This window comes from Pan paniscus, chromosome X (assembly GCF_029289425.2).
Source record: "Pan paniscus chromosome X, NHGRI_mPanPan1-v2.0_pri, whole genome shotgun sequence".
Classification (NCBI taxonomy): Eukaryota; Metazoa; Chordata; class Mammalia; order Primates; family Hominidae; genus Pan; species Pan paniscus.
In genome coordinates this window covers 123,097,624-123,113,532 of record NC_073272.2, presented here as the reverse complement: position 1 = coordinate 123,113,532, position 15,909 = coordinate 123,097,624, and the positions used below count along the sequence as shown (strand labels likewise).

At 37.0% G+C, this 15,909-nt stretch overlaps 1 protein-coding gene across 20 annotated transcripts in view; it reads left to right on the top strand.

The window, feature by feature from the left end:
• Positions 1–15,909, top strand: part of THOC2 (THO complex subunit 2) — a 132,888-nt gene that overhangs the window by 92,374 nt on the left and 24,605 nt on the right. For 16 of the 20 annotated variants that reach the window (XR_010111333.1, XR_010111334.1, XR_010111336.1 and 13 more), the window contains exons 16-25: positions 223–319; positions 1,820–1,913; positions 2,701–2,781; positions 4,648–4,744; positions 6,753–6,870; positions 7,783–7,962; positions 8,978–9,142; positions 12,843–13,118; positions 14,149–14,290; positions 14,742–14,899. Coding sequence is in view for 13 of the 20 variants with exons in the window: in XM_055106796.2 (XP_054962771.1) it covers positions 223–319; positions 1,820–1,913; positions 2,701–2,781; positions 4,648–4,744; positions 6,753–6,870; positions 7,783–7,962; positions 8,978–9,142; positions 12,843–13,118; positions 14,149–14,290; positions 14,742–14,899 (1,408 nt within the window). In the remaining 7 variants the exon portion in view is untranslated. The remainder of the gene's footprint in view (positions 1–222; positions 320–1,819; positions 1,914–2,700; positions 2,782–4,647; positions 4,745–6,752; positions 6,871–7,782; positions 7,963–8,977; positions 9,143–12,842; positions 13,119–14,148; positions 14,291–14,741; positions 14,900–15,909) is intronic. The other 4 variants (XM_008976731.5, XM_055106795.2, XM_063601981.1 and 1 more) reach the window with 1 other exon arrangement.

The window sequence follows — 15,909 nt, the reverse complement described above, 5'->3', positions numbered from 1 at the left end:
TTAAGCATTTAATATAAAATCTTAATATCCTCTGAGAGAATCCCTAACCAAAATAGCCCAAATCCTACCATAAAGGATGTGATGAATGTAGTTGTTTACATGAATCCATTTTGGATATTTGGGGAATAATTGCTTTTTCCCCCACGATGATGTAACAAAGCTATCAACATTACAAGGAATGTTACTTAAGATGATCCTTGCCACCTTTTTCTTCCTCCGTAGGCGCCTAACCAAGGAAAATGTGAAGCCTTCTGGAAGACAAATTGGGAAGTTGAGCCACAGCAATCCAACCATTTTGTTTGATTATGTATGTTTTGAGGTTAATATTATTTTAAGGGATTTTTCTTTCTGTTGCCTTTAAATCAGTGCAAGTGGAAATAGAATGATGTTAGAAAATGAAACATTGTAAGGTTATGCTAAAAACAAAATTACTACACAATATATTTAACACATTGATCTATTTTAATAGTAATATGTAACAGTGCTACTATTATAGGCAATATAATAGTTATTTTGTATATATAATGTTATTTTGTATACCACATCTTGATTTCTGGAGGTATTACTTGATTTTAGCTTTTAGAAACATTCAAATAACATTTCATTGTGATTTATATGTAATACTATCACTGCAATATTTATTTATTTATTTATTTATTTGAGATGAAGTCTTGCTCTATTGCCCAGGCTGGAGTGCAGTGACCTGATCTTGGCTCACCGCAACCTCTGCCTCCCGGGTTCAAGCGATTCTCCTGCCTCAGCCTCCCAAGTAGCTGGGATTACAGGCGCATGCCACTGCACTTGGCTAATTTTTTGTATTTTTAGTAGAGATGTGGTTTCACCATGTTGGCCAGGCTGGTCTTGAACTCCTGACCTCAGGTAATCCATCCACCTCGACCTCCCAAAGTACTAGGATTATAGGCGTGAGCCACCACACCTGGCCAATATTTAGAGCTATCTAAAACATATGAGAGAGACTAGACTCTTTCATTCCAAAATTCAGCTTTAGGCCTGGAATTATTTCCTTTTTAAATTAATTTTTTTAAGATGCAAGGGGTACATGTGCAGGTTTATTACATGGATGTATTGCATAATGCTGAGGTTTGGGTTTCTATTGAACTCCTCACCCAAATAGTGAGCATAGTACCCAATAGGTAGTTTTTCAAACCTTGCCCCACCCCACTTACCTTTTAGAGTCCCCAGTGTCTTTCTATCTTTATGTCCGTGTGTACCCATAGTAAAGTTTCAGGATACAAAATCAACATACAAAAATCAGTAGCATTTCTATGTACCAATAATGTTCAAGCTGAAAACCAAATCACGAGCACAATCCCATTTACAATAGCCACAAAAAAAGTACCAAGAGATACATCTAACCAAGGAGGTGAAAGATTTCTACTAGAACTATAAAACACTGTTGAAAGAAATCATAGATGATACAAGCAAATGGAAAGACATTCCATGCTCTTGGATAGGAAGAATCAATGTAGTTAAAATGTCCATACCGCCCAAAGGAATCTACAGATTCATTGCAGTTCCAGTCAGATTACCACTGTCATTTTTTATAGAATTGGAATTATTTTCTAACTGAAAAATGTAGCCTAAGAAAATATTCTCTAAGGCAGTGATAAAATAGTAATTTCTATATAAATATGAAATATTTATATAGAAACCACTTTGTTAAATATTTATATAGGAAACCACTTTAATTATAAGCATTATTTCTTTTGAAAAATAGAAAGTGTAGCCATTACTTAGTTGGCACAGTAGAAATCCTTTGATCAGTTAATGCCTTCTATTGTTTGTTGCTGTTTTCCAGATCTTGTCACAAATACAGAAGTATGATAACTTAATAACACCTGTAGTAGATTCATTGAAATACCTCACTTCATTGAATTATGATGTCTTGGCCTGTATCCTTTCAAGTGAAGTAATATGTAGATTTCATATTTAATAGATCATATGGTAAACGTTTTATTTTCATTCTATTTTCCTTTAGTAACCATCTGAGGTTGATTCAGGTGGCTGATCTGAAGTTTGGTCAGTCAATTGTGTGTGTGTGTGTGTGTGTGTGAGAGAGAGAGAGTGTGTGTGTGTGTGTGTGTGCGCATGCGTGTGTGTCTTTGTGTTGTATAAAGGGAGACATGTTAGGCTTACCAACTTTTTTTTTTTTTTTTGTGAGACAGACTTTTGCTCTGTCTCCCAGGCTGGAATGCAGTGGCACTGTCTCGGCTCATTGCAACCTCCGCCTCCTGGGTTCAAGCGAGTCTCTTGCCTCAGCTTCCCAAGTAGCTGGGATTATAGGCGTGTGCTACCACACCTGGCTAATTTCCTTGTTTTTAGTAGAGGTGGGATTTCACTAGGTTGGCCAGGGTGATCTTGAATTCCTAACCCACCTTGGCCTCCCAAAGTGCTGGGATTACAGGCATGAGCCACTGCACCCAGTTGGCTTACCAAACATCTTGATATTGATGGAATCTATCTTGATTGCTGAAAGATGGAAAGTAGGCTAAAGAAGAAATGTTGGTACTACAGTAAGTGTATTTTTCAATAATTAGTTTTAGCAACATCCCTGGTCTTGGAAAACTAGAAAAATAATTTGTAATGACCAACAATTTTGCCCCTATGATGTGGCATATTTATGTTTTAAGGGTCTTTATTAGAGATGTAATGACTTAGTTTTTTCTTAATGTATGAAAGATTGTATCATTGAAGCTTTAGCTAATCCAGAAAAGGAAAGAATGAAACATGATGACACAACCATCTCAAGCTGGCTTCAGAGTAAGTATTTTTATTTTTCCAAAGATGAAATTACTATCTGTGGTAACTGCCATGTTATGCATTTTATTACCGATGCTTAGAGACTTTTAGAAGCCTATTTGTTAAGAGTTGCTGAGAATATCTAGCTACTGAGTTTGTTCTGCAGAGCCCTTGGCTATGTAAGGAGGTTGATATGGTACTTATTTATTTTCCTAACTTAAGAGACCATTATTGACTGTGATAGAATTTGGGTAAGCATTACTGGGGAGGTGAAATCTCCTTCTTTTTATTTTATTTTTTTTCGAGATGGAGTCTCGCTCTGTCATCCAGGCTGGAGTGCAGTGGCGTGATCTCGACTTACTGCAGCCTCCGCCTCCCAGGTTCTAGCAATTCTCCTGCCTCAGCCTCCCGAGTAGCTGGGATTACAGGCACACGCCACCACACCCAGCTAATTTTTGTATTTTCGTTAGAGGCAGGGTTTCACCATGTTGGCCAGGCTGGTCTTGAACTCCTGACCTCAAGTGATCCGCCCACCTCGACTCCCAAAGTGCTGGGATTACAGGCATGAACCACCATGCCTAGCCAAAAATCTCCTTTTTAACTAACATTATTTTATAGGAGTTGATCGTAAGGGATCTAGTCTCATTTCTTCCCATTCCATCCTGAGGTTCCAGTCATCTTAAAAGAACAAAAACTTGACTTAGTTTAACCAAAAAAACTAACCATATTTCTTTTTAATTCTTGTACCTTTGGTTTCTAGCAGCCAGTTCCTTTTCTTTCAACTTATTGTATCTGATAGCGGAATCTTGCAGTGGCTCCCCATTGTCCTTTAAAGTCCGAAATGTTTAATAAGTCATACAAGTAAGTTCTTTTGAAATCAGGTCCTTTTGCACTGTTCTAGCCTCATCTTTTCCCTGCTTCCCGATATTCTAGATTCCATTAATACTGAACTTCTTGTACTTTCCATGAACTTTTGCTCATTATTCACTTGACTTGGAATACCCTTCATGGCCCACTCCATGTTCTGTTTATTCATTAGATTTCAGCTTAGAGGTCACTTCCTCTGGAAAGCTTTTTCTGTTAATGCTCCCACCCACAAGTCTGAATTGGGTGCTCCTCTTTTATATTCCCATGGAGCCTTTTGCTCATCATAGTTATTTGTTTACTTTTCTGTATCTTCCACTAGACTCAGCTCCTTGAGGGCAGGACTTGTGTTTTGTCCAATATCATTTAGGTGCTTAGCAAATAGTTGTGGAATAGGCTGCAGAGCACTTGACTTTACTTGAATCTCCTACTCTTGTATTGGCTGGGGTCTCCTCCCTATTCATGGTATGATATGGACCATTGGTTAAAATTGGTCTCTTGTCTGCTTCTAGGTCTGGTAATACTTTATTTTCTTGCACCTCCACAACTAGTAGCATGTTCCAAGATAAAAAGAGATTTTTTTTTTTCTTGACTCACATTCAGGGGCTGGCATTTTGTCATTTATTCAAGTTTACTGAGTGATCTGCAAGATTTTGTTATATCTTAGTTTCACAAACTCTGGAATCAGGCTGCAAAGATTTGACTTACTGCTCTACTTTGTACTACGTGACCATGAGCAAGTTACATGACGTATCTGTTCTGAATTTGCCTCATCAATAGGTTATACCAACCTAGGATAATAGTTGCAAGGATTAAATGAGATAATCATTATAAAGTGCTTGGTACAGTGCTTGACATATGTATGCTCAATAAATATTGGTTATTGTTATTATTATGAAGCTCCATTCAACAGCATCAGCAATACAATTATTGCTACCTCATTTTGTTTTAGAGGTTTAGTTGAAATGATACTTGTGCATTTTGTTTTATGAGTTGTTTTTACTCTTTTTTTATTTTATATAGGTCTGGCTAGTTTCTGTGGTGCAGTTTTTCGTAAATATCCAATTGATCTTGCTGGTCTTCTTCAGTATGTTGCCAATCAGCTAAAGGCGGGCAAAAGGTATTCATAGCAAATTATACATAATGAAATTCAATAGAGTACTTTTGGTGGTTTGGGGTTATTGAGACTCTGTTATCCCGAAAGACTACTTACTTGTTGGTTGTAGGCTCAAGTAGAATAGTTGCTCACTTATTTACATAAAATTCTTTAGTTAAATGATAACTTAATACATAAATAGACACCTTTTTTCATGAATAAATGTACTATATGGCTATATATGTTAATGCACTAAAAAGATACTTTCAGTTATTTTGACTGCCTATTAGGCTTTTGAGTAAATGGCTAATATGATACATTGTATATCTTCGTATAACAAAACATACTGCACTAGGTCAGTATGCAGTAATTGACCTGTGTCACATTGAACATCTGGTAGGAACTTGTTTATCTTGAGGGTGTATATAATACCTTTAAAGCATAATTTTTGAATTTGAGTTTTAGAGATACATAAGGCTTTCATACCTTTTGGACAATGTCCTTTTTTCTTTATAAATACTGAAGTTTATTTTATTTTGGGTCAATATCAGTGCTTAGAGTTTGAATTAGTATGTATGTGTATTAAACCTCATGAGAAGTAAACTGACTAGAATCAAAGAACCTGAATTGCTTTCAGAAGCTTTCTGGTAGAAAGCAAACAAACAAAAAATTAAAAGCTACTTGGTGTTCCAAACAAGTATTACCTAAGTAATTATTGACAGATTCTTATTTTGGCTTAGGGAAAACTTAAAAAAACTTTAAACTTATGATTTTATGGGCACATCCCTTATGCTCATCTCTCTGCCATTTCTATATATTTTTATTCTTCTTTGTCTATAGGCCAGGAGAATATATATCATTTTTTAATCTATAACTCAGCTTTCTGTACTGTGAATACAGTTTTTGTGACCATCTAATTAAAACATAGTTTAAAGAAAAAATAAACTGTTTCATTGGTACTTATATACTAGTTTTCATGAGGGCTTTCTTTAAAAAAAACAAACAAAACTAAGGAAAGCAAGGCAAGTTGAGAGAACAAACACTTAATAAGAATCTTAGAAAATGGTTCTTTCGTCTATTAGCTTGTGTCTTGGGTATGTCTGACTTTACGTTTGGAAAAACATCTGTATGTTTTAGGAAAGAATGTTTTTACTTTGTTTAGATTAATTAAAGAAGATCTTAGAGGACATAAGGTATTATTTCCATTGGTAGTCCTAAACTTTGCAGATTAAAAAGCATAACTGTTGGCACATTACTGAAATGTGCTCTGGGCTGGCCACTAAATTGTCATCTTTGGCTCAGATACCACAACTTAGAACTTCTTTTTTTCCTTCCTTCCCTGCCTCGCTTCCAAGTGTATGTGACCATGCTACATCTTTGTCCCTGTTTAGTAAATGGATTATTTAGAAATGGCTCTATACCATCAAAAACATTTTGGCCATCCTGTATTGGAGGAGAAAAAATGCTATGAAGGACTTTATTGGGTCAACTGATAAAATGAAATATGAATGGTAGATTAAAGTATTGTATCAGCGTTACATGTACTAAAATTGATAACTGTGCTGTGGTTATTTAAGAGAATAGCTCTCTTAGGAAATTCAGTCTTAGAAATTTTAGGGGTAAAAGGCCATGATGTAAATAATTTTCCCTCAAATGATTAAAAAATTGAGTGTGTGACTATGTATGTAGAGAGGGGCTCCAGAGAGGGAGAGAAAATGCAAATAATCAAGCAGGAGTAAAAATGTTACCAGGTGAAGTTGAGGTAAAGGATATATGGGTGAGCTTTGTACTGTTGTTATTTTTCCATCCTATCTGTAAATTTGCAATTATTTCCAAGTAAAAGTTAAAATAAACTTACGCACCAAGTATTTGTCAATATAGTTCTAGGAATGCAGTTAAAAACTGCTTCAGCCCCTTCCCCCATATTTATATACAAATAATTAAGGGTTTCTCAGTATATTAATTACAATACATTGTTACTTTTATATTTGAAGTTCTAACTATAGACTGTTTCTTTTTTCTTTTTGAATAGTTTTGACCTGCTTATATTGAAAGAAGTGGTACAAAAAATGGCAGGAATAGAAATTACAGAGGAAATGACAATGGAGCAACTAGAGGCTATGACTGGTGGAGAGCAGCTAAAAGCTGAGGTAAGAATTGCTATTTTTGTTCATCAACTTTTAAAATTCATAATGTATGCACGGTCATAGTAAAGAATCCAAACAATATATAAGTTTATAAAACCAAATGTCAAAGCCATACATACCTTCCTTTCACAACCACCCCTGCCCCCCTTTTGAAATTGAGATACAGTAATTACTTTAACTTTTTAAAAAAGCTGAAACAAAGTATAAAAGGCAGTAAGTAATGCATCCGTAAGGAAAATAATTACCAAATAAGGCCGGGCGTGGTGGCTCACGCTTATAATCCCAACATTTTGGGAGGCTGAGGTGGGTGGATCACCTGAGGTCAGGAGTTCGAGATCAACCTGGCCAACATGGCAAAACCCTGCCTCTACTAAAAATACAAAAAATTAGCCAGGTGTAGTGGTGGGTGCCTGTAATCCCAGCTACTTGGGAGGCTGAGGCAGGAGAATTGCTTGAACCCAGGAGGCGGAGGTTGCAGTGAGCCAAGATCTCGCCATTGTACTCCATTCTGGGCAAGACAGTGAGATGCTGTCTCAAAAAATAAATAATAAATAAATAAATAAAATAATTACCAAATAATTACTACATCTTCTATGATCCTTGATATCCTCACTCCCTTAAGTCTTAGTTGCTCTGTTGAATCTGTGCCATACTGAATAATGAATAATCCTTTATGAGGGGACTGCAAGGTGGAAAATGGAAAATATGCAGAAATTTAAATTCAGTTGACATTTGTCTTTAAGCCAGTGACTGTAGTCAGTAATAGTCACTGAAATAAATTTGTGTAAGGGAAGGAATGTGGAATGTAGGAGTTTTTTATATTAAGCATTTTAACTCAACTTTTTTCTGTGTCTTTTTCAAATTAGCATGGGTTATGTACTGTACACTGGTAAATTTGTGTCTTCCCTTGTGCAGGGTGGTTATTTTGGTCAGATCAGAAACACTAAAAAATCCTCTCAGAGATTAAAGGATGCTCTATTGGACCATGATCTTGCCCTTCCTCTCTGTCTGCTTATGGCTCAGCAGAGAAATGGGGTAATCTTTCAGGAAGGTGGAGAGAAACATTTGAAACTTGTGGGAAAGCTCTATGACCAGGCAAGTTAAAGTGGCTTTTATGTTTATGTACATGTTTTTAATCCTGTTAAAGGAAGATAATGTGTTATAATTTGAAAAATGTCATTTTTGCACATCATTTGAATATGAGACATCCTAATGCGAAAGACATTCTGGAAATAGGGCCTATTTCTATGTAAATTGTGATATTTAAGAGATAGCTCCAAGAGATGTTATATGTAAGGCTGTCAATTAATTAAATATTACATCATTAAATTCCTGCAACTTCAAGTTGTTTGCATTTATATCTTTCCCGATCTCTGGAAATCTCAGTCGTAACAGAATAGATGCTTGCTTGCCCACTTGTGCATGCCTTGTGCATGCTCACTCTCTTTTCCCTTTTTTTTTTTTTTTTTTTTTTTGAGACAAAGCCTCACTGTTACCCAGGCTAGAGTGCAGTGCATGATCTCAGCTCACTGTAGCCTTGACCTCCCTGGCTCAAGTGATCAGTCTACCTCAGCCTCCCGAGTAGCTGGGGATTATGGGCATGCACCACCACACCTGGCTAATTTTTAGATTTTTTTTGTAGAGTTGGGCCTCTGCCGTGTTGCCCAGGCTGGGTTGCTGTCTCTCTTTTTCTTTGTGTTATAGTTGATGATAGTTAAACACATTTTGTGGGCTAATCTTAGGTTTTGGTACTTAATATTTATAAATATATTCTGTAAATAAAGTTTTCTTCTTTTAAGGGCAAAGGAATTGACTTCTGTTTGCCTATGGTTATTATTTTATTTGATTTAGGTAAATATATTCTACTAAAAGTGATGAACAACAGCTTGACATTTAAGAGACCTAGTTGGCTAGTAAAACCTTGGATTAGTCAACCTGTCAGGGCCTTGGCATCTTTTTTTGTAATATGGTCATGTGGTTATACTTGTAGATAGTCTCTAAAGTCCTTTTAAGTTATAAAATTTGGATTCTTAATTGTTAAAATATTCCTAAAATGACTTCTTAATCACTTTGGAAAATATGTTGATTTTGTCTTATTTTTTAAATTTAGTGTCATGATACCCTGGTGCAGTTTGGTGGGTTTTTAGCATCTAATCTGAGCACAGAAGATTATATAAAGCGAGTGCCTTCAATTGATGTACTCTGTAATGAATTTCATACACCCCATGATGCAGCATTTTTCCTGTCTAGGCCAATGTATGCCCATCATATTTCGGTAAGTACAAGTGTCTTTGCTGCCGCTCAAGAACGATCCAAATTATTTCTTAACGGTTTTATCTGTAAGTACATATCACTACAGATTTTGGGGGAAGGTCTTGGCCCTAAACTAGGATCCCTTCTTTGTTTCCAATAGGGGTACAAAGCTGTGTGGTAGAGGTATACAAAAAAGGTGATGAGAAATTTGGAGACTAATTGATCATTTAATCAAACATCTGCTGTTAGTGTTTACATATCAACTGCTAGAGTTTCCCACTTCTTTCCTAACTAACTGCTACTTGATTTAATTATCACTTTGTTAGCACTATGCAGAAATTCCTGTGTTATGTATACACTCTGAAGGGAAAAAGACAATAAGGGAGTGGTGTTAGGCTGCTTCTTCCCCTTTAGATCCTCTCAATCCAGAGAATTGTTTGCCGTCTTTGTGTAACGTCTTACTGTTGTCACACCCCATGTTAGATCAGTCTCAGCTGTGCAAGAGGGTACCTGATTTCTTGACAGACAGAGGTGGGAGAATTTCTTCATCTTAGGAATTCTGACCTGCCCTGTGCTAAGTGAACACGCTAATCAGCAATATGGAATCCTAGCAAACAGGAACACCTGGTTGTCTGTGGTTGGCTGAACTTTTCCAGCTCAGAAAATGGAGCAGGTCATTCAAGCTACTTTTTCTCTCTTACTTGTGTAAAATATTATCTTTGTCTTTTAAGAGATACAAAAACCTAAACAAAGAAATGGCATTTCCCTCTCAGGCTTGGAAGAAAACAGAAAACTAAATGAAAGTGGCTGTATAGCCAAGTCAGATATAAGTCTTTTATCTGTAGGCAGCATGCCACTCTCTGGAAAAGGGGTTTCCCAGCAATCTTGTGGTTGTGCTGGATGGGCATCCAAGCTGTCCTGGGGATCCTTGCTTTTGCTTCTTGAGTGAAAGCCTCTGTTGAAGAGCCTTCGTTGAGAGAGTGAAAATGTATATTAGGTGACTGCTATGTCCCCTCTATAAACTGACTATCAGCAGGCTCTCTTGAGGATAATTCAGCCAAACGCTGCCCAGATTTTTTTTTTTTTTTTTTTTTTTTTTGAGATGGAGTCTCGCTCTGTCTTCCAGGCTGGAGTGCAGTGGCGCAATCTCAGCTCACTGCAACTTCCACCTCCCGGGTTCAAGCGATACTCCTATCCCAGGCTCCCAAGTAGCTGGGATTACAGGTGCCCGCCACCACACCCAGCTAATTTTTGTATTTTTAGAAGAGATGAGATTTCACCATGTTGGCCAGGCTGGTCTCAAACTCCTGACCTCAGGTGATCCGCCTGCCTTGGCCTCCCAAAGTGCTGGCATTATAGGCATGAGCCACTGTGCCTGGCCTGCTCAGATTCTTGAGACGAGATTTTTGAACAATAGTGAGAAGTACAGCAATAATTGTGGATATCAGTTCTATTCCATAAGTCTAGTTCCCCAGGCAATTTGAAATGTAGAACTGTTATGTCTCCTCATTTGACTGAAGGTGTGAACTTGAAGTGGGAGTTAAACTGACTTTAGACAAGGACATATTCATCTTGGGTAAATATGAAGTATAACCTTCTTTTCTGACCAAGCCTATTTTTCTAACTAGATAGTGACTATGGGGTTCCTAGCAATAGAAATCACAGATTCAGACCCAGAGGACTGGGGAGATTGGAGCTATCATGTAACCCTCTCATACCTATAAACTAATTTTTAGTTTTAATTGTTGAGGTTGTGGTCCACCTTGAGACACAGGTCTGAAAGATAGGCTTTTACCTAGTTCATATTCTAGATCTTGCCCAGAACAGGTAATTAGGCTGTCTTATGCAGATAATGTCAGCCCTATTTTATCCCATTTTGTTAGAACCTTAGCAGAAGTCATTCTGCTCATCTAGATTCATATTAGTTACCTTCAATAAGACCTGTCCTCTAAATTAAAAAACACTCTCTGTTTTCCCAACTGCTATTCCCTCAGGTTTCTGATGCAATTGGGACTCCTTTTTCGTAACTAATGTTCTTTGTAACTTTGTCACTTATGTGGTCTCAGTGGTTGTCAGCATGCTCTCTAAAATGGGGATAACAGAGCATAAATCTTCCCACTTCTAGAACAACTGTAAAATTCTAGAACAATTGTAAAATTGACCACTCAGGAAGGAAGGCAGGTAACTGAGCTGTAAGGAGCTGAGACTCTTTTGCCTATCACAGTGTAGAACTGGAAGCAGAACCTTTGATCATCTCATTTTGGGTTACGTGTTTAGCACAAATAGAATGATTTAAGTGATTTTCTAACGTAAGGAAGTAACTAGTTTTAGGACTTCCTTTAGGTTCGTATGAAGGGTGATACCTAACTTAAACAAAATTTTCTGGATGAGAGCTCTTTCATCCTAAAGAGACTGAAGGATGTGAAACAATAGCAGCAACTCTGTGTTATCTTCATATATATATGTGTGTGTGTGTGTGTGTGTGTGTGTGTTCATGTATAATATATATGTTCATATATATGTTATCTTCATATATATAGAATATATAGAAAAATATATATTTTTGTGTGTGTATATATATGTATATTTGGCATACACATATCTCTGCAGCCCCTCCCATTGTACTAACAATTTTTTTTCCTCATGCAATTAAGAATATGGCATTCCTCTGTTTTTTCCCCCAAATTAGGATAAACCAGTCAAACGAAAGAAGCTGCAGCATCAGTTCTCACATGCTTTAAACTTCAATACACCACAGCTTTTCACAGAAAAATTTATTTGGCTTAGCAGTAGAGTAACCAGTTGGTCCTGGTTTGCCTGGGATGTTCCCAGTTTTAGCACTGAAGTCTTAAATCCTGAGAAATCCCTGAATCCCCAGCAAACCCTGACAATTGGTCACCCTACTTAGCAGTCTTAAAACAAATTTCTCATAACTTTTCTTAGTGTTGATCCAGCTTTTTTTTTTTTTAATTTTTATTTTTTGAGACAGTCTCCTTCTGTCATCCAGTCTGGAGTGAAGGGGCATGATCTCAGCTCACTGCAACTTCTGCCTCTGGGGTTCAAGTGATCCTCTCACCTCAGCCTCCCAAGTAGCTGGGATTACAGGCCTGCGCCACCACACCTGGCTAATTTTTTGTAGAGATGGGGTTTTGACATGCTGGCCAGGCTGGTCTCAAACTCCTGATCTCAAGTGATCTGCCCGCCTTGGCCTCTTGATCCAGCTTTTTAATTGACGAATTTTAACAGTTGGTAGGGTCTGCATGTAGTGATACTACATTCTGTCCTAGTTGGCTATTACTAGTTCCATTCTTCCTCTTTTCTCATGTTAAGACCTTCTATTTGTTCCCTTGAATATCTCAAAAGCAGGACTGGAAACCCTACATGTTCAATCCCTGATACAGCAGCAAGAGGGAGTAGGGTGGGGGAATGAAAGAGGAGAACATGCATATACCCTGTTCACTTTACTCAACAGGTCAGATTAGATAAGAACCCTCTGAGAATCTCCTAGTTGGCACACAGTACTAAAGACTGGAATAGCTTCCAGAGATGATTTATCTTAAAATAAACGTTGTTCGTAAGAAACTAGAATTTCTACAACAGTTTTGAGATTGGTCATCTTTTGATTCTTTAGAAGGGAATATAGATTTTTATGCCATGAAAGTCAAAGCTATAAATTATGTTGTGTGTGTATGTATGTATGTATTTTTACTTTTTATCTACAGTCAAAGTATGATGAACTTAAAAAATCAGAAAAGGGAAGTAAACAGCAACATAAAGTTCATAAGTACATTACATCATGTGAGATGGTGATGGCGCCTGTCCATGAAGCAGTGGTCTCCTTACATGTTTCCAAAGTCTGGGATGACATTAGCCCTCAATTCTATGCTACATTCTGGTCATTGACAATGTATGACCTTGCAGTTCCACACACCAGCTATGAACGAGAAGTCAATAAACTTAAAGTCCAGATGAAAGCAATTGATGACAATCAGGAAATGGTAGGTTTTTGTTCTAGTAGTTCAAGTGCAATAACTTTATGGTATTCAATGTTACCTATATTTTGAAATTGTTTTAGCTCTGGTTCCTTAAAACAGTGATCTTGTTGCTATATAATATTTTCTTAAATGGGGTTTAATAGTTACTTCTGAGTGGGGGGCCAGGAGTTTGGTGACTAGGTGGAGGTTATGATTAATCAAAAATTATTTGAGTGTCCTTTTCTACTGACAACTATGCTAGTAACTTAAAGTGATTCCTGTGACTCTAATAGCAAGAGCAGTAGTTCTCAAGAGGAGAGTTCTTTAGGAGAAGACTATTGAAAAGCCGAGTCTTGAAATGGACAGGCCTTGAAGGTAGATTAGGTTTGGAAATATGGAAGCAGATAGGGAGGTCACCATAGGGTTCCAGCAAAGACAGGAAGTAGATTGAGGTTTAGGGAGACCACTTTTACTGATTCACTTTCATGTAGTGAATGTACTTAGTGATTCATATGAATAGTTATGATGGGGCCAGATTATGTAGGCATTGGAAGTCAGGGAGAAAAGTAGACTTGGTAAAATTGAGAGCTATTTTAGATTCCTGAGCAGGATAGTAATGTAAAAAATGGTACTTAAAAAAGATTACTCATGACAGCAGTATGAAAGATGCTTTTTGACTAGCATTAGGCTAAAGACCAGCTAGGTGGCTTTTTAGGCAGTCTATTGTGAGAGCATAGACTGATGGAGGTAGTGGCAGTGTACAAGGCTTGTAAACCAGTCTTGATATAAAGGAGAGGGAAGAGTCAAAGATGACACCATGCCTGAGACTAATAGTGTCAGTGTTGCAAATGTAGCCTGTTCTGATGGTGTATGAAGATGCCATGACAGTGTTATGAGTGTGTTGAATGGAGATAAAAGTAGCACGTTCAAGTGGACCTATATTCATGTTAAAGTAGTTATAAACTATCAGCCTTTATCTCTTTAAACTTTTCAATTAAAAGAAGAAAGGTAATGTGCATATAGTTAGAAAAGTGTCTAATTGAATTCTTTGTAGCCCCCAAATAAAAAGAAAAAAGAGAAGGAGCGCTGTACTGCCCTTCAGGACAAGCTTCTTGAAGAAGAAAAGAAACAGATGGAACATGTACAGAGAGTTCTACAGAGATTGAAACTGGAAAAGGACAACTGGCTTTTAGCAAGTAAGTTGTTGGAATTGTTAGGTTCCTGATGCTGGTAAATTACAGAAAACAAAACATTATAACTTTAGAGGTGTTAAAGTGTATTATGTTTGTATTTCAACTCAGTGTTCCCTATCCCATTCTTTGGTTATTTGTTAATGCAGAATCAACTTCATGTTCACTGGAGGAACTGATATAGTTTGCTGGTGAAGTTAATTAACTTTTAACTACATATTGGCAGCTTGTCATTCAGCTTTTCTGTATAAAACATATTTCTGGAGAAATCATAGAAAAAAAGGTCCACATAGTAAAAATGATAATCATGACCAGGCATGACATTTGGTTACAAACTATAAATAGTTTGTGGTTTATAGTATTCTCTACACTAAAGGTAATATGTTGTCATGTTTAGTGGCTTTGAGGCACTTGGGGAAGAAGTTTACCACTTAATATATTCTTCCTTTATTTTTAGAATCTACCAAAAATGAGACCATCACAAAATTTCTACAGCTGTGTATATTTCCTCGATGTATTTTTTCAGCAATTGATGCTGTTTACTGTGCTCGTTTTGTTGAATTGGTACATCAACAGAAAACTCCAAATTTTTCCACACTTCTTTGCTATGATCGAGTAAGTTTTTATTGCAACCTTTAAAAAGTTCTCACACAAAGATAGCTAACATTATAATTTATAGAGGTATTATTGTGTGTTTAGTTAAAAAGCATGAACTCAAGAACCAAGTGTCTGAACTTGAATCCTAGCTCTACTACTTTCTAGCTGTATGATCTTTGGCAAGTTATTTAACCTCTCTGTGCCTGTTTTCTTATCTGTAAAGCATAAGTACCTGCTTCATAAGATTGTTGTGAGGATTAAATGAATCACTACACATAAAAAGTACCTGATATGTAATAGGCACTCAAGGTTAAACTATTAACTAAGTATTTGAGTTTACGTGTTGTATCATAATAGGTAGAACTCTCTTCTCCATTCTTAACCTTCACTTCTCAAAAAAAAAAAAAGACAAAAAAGTTTACACCTTCACACACATATAAAAGCAGGGAAGCTTTTCAGTATGGTCATATGCACATTTTGCATTTAGCTTTTTTCTTATTACTACATTTTGTGGTTTAAAAACATAATGTGGCCGGGTGCGGTGGCTCATGCCTGTAATCCCAGTACTTCGGGAGGCCGAGGCGGGTGGATCACGAGGTCAGGAGATCGAGACCATCCTGGCTAACATGGTGAAACCCCGTCTCTACTAAAAAAAAAATACAAAAAAATTAGCCGGGTGTGGTGGTGGGTGCCTGTAGTCCCAGCTACTCAGGAGGCTGAGGCAGGAGAATGGTGTGAACCCGAGACGCGGAGCTTGCAGTGAGCCTAGATCACACCACGGCCCTCCAGCCTGGGTGACAGGGTAAGACTCCGTCTCAAAACAAAACAAAACAAAACAAAACAAAAAACATAATGTATGTTCCAGTATGTCAGCTGCCTATTTTTAATTTCTATCAGCATTTCCTCTGCTTACTCTCCCCGTAAACCCAGTAATATGTATGGCTAAGTGGTTAAGAAACTATTATGTAATAATAATAAAAAAAAACTTATTATGTAATAATAATGATAAATTTTTTTTTTCCTTGTCA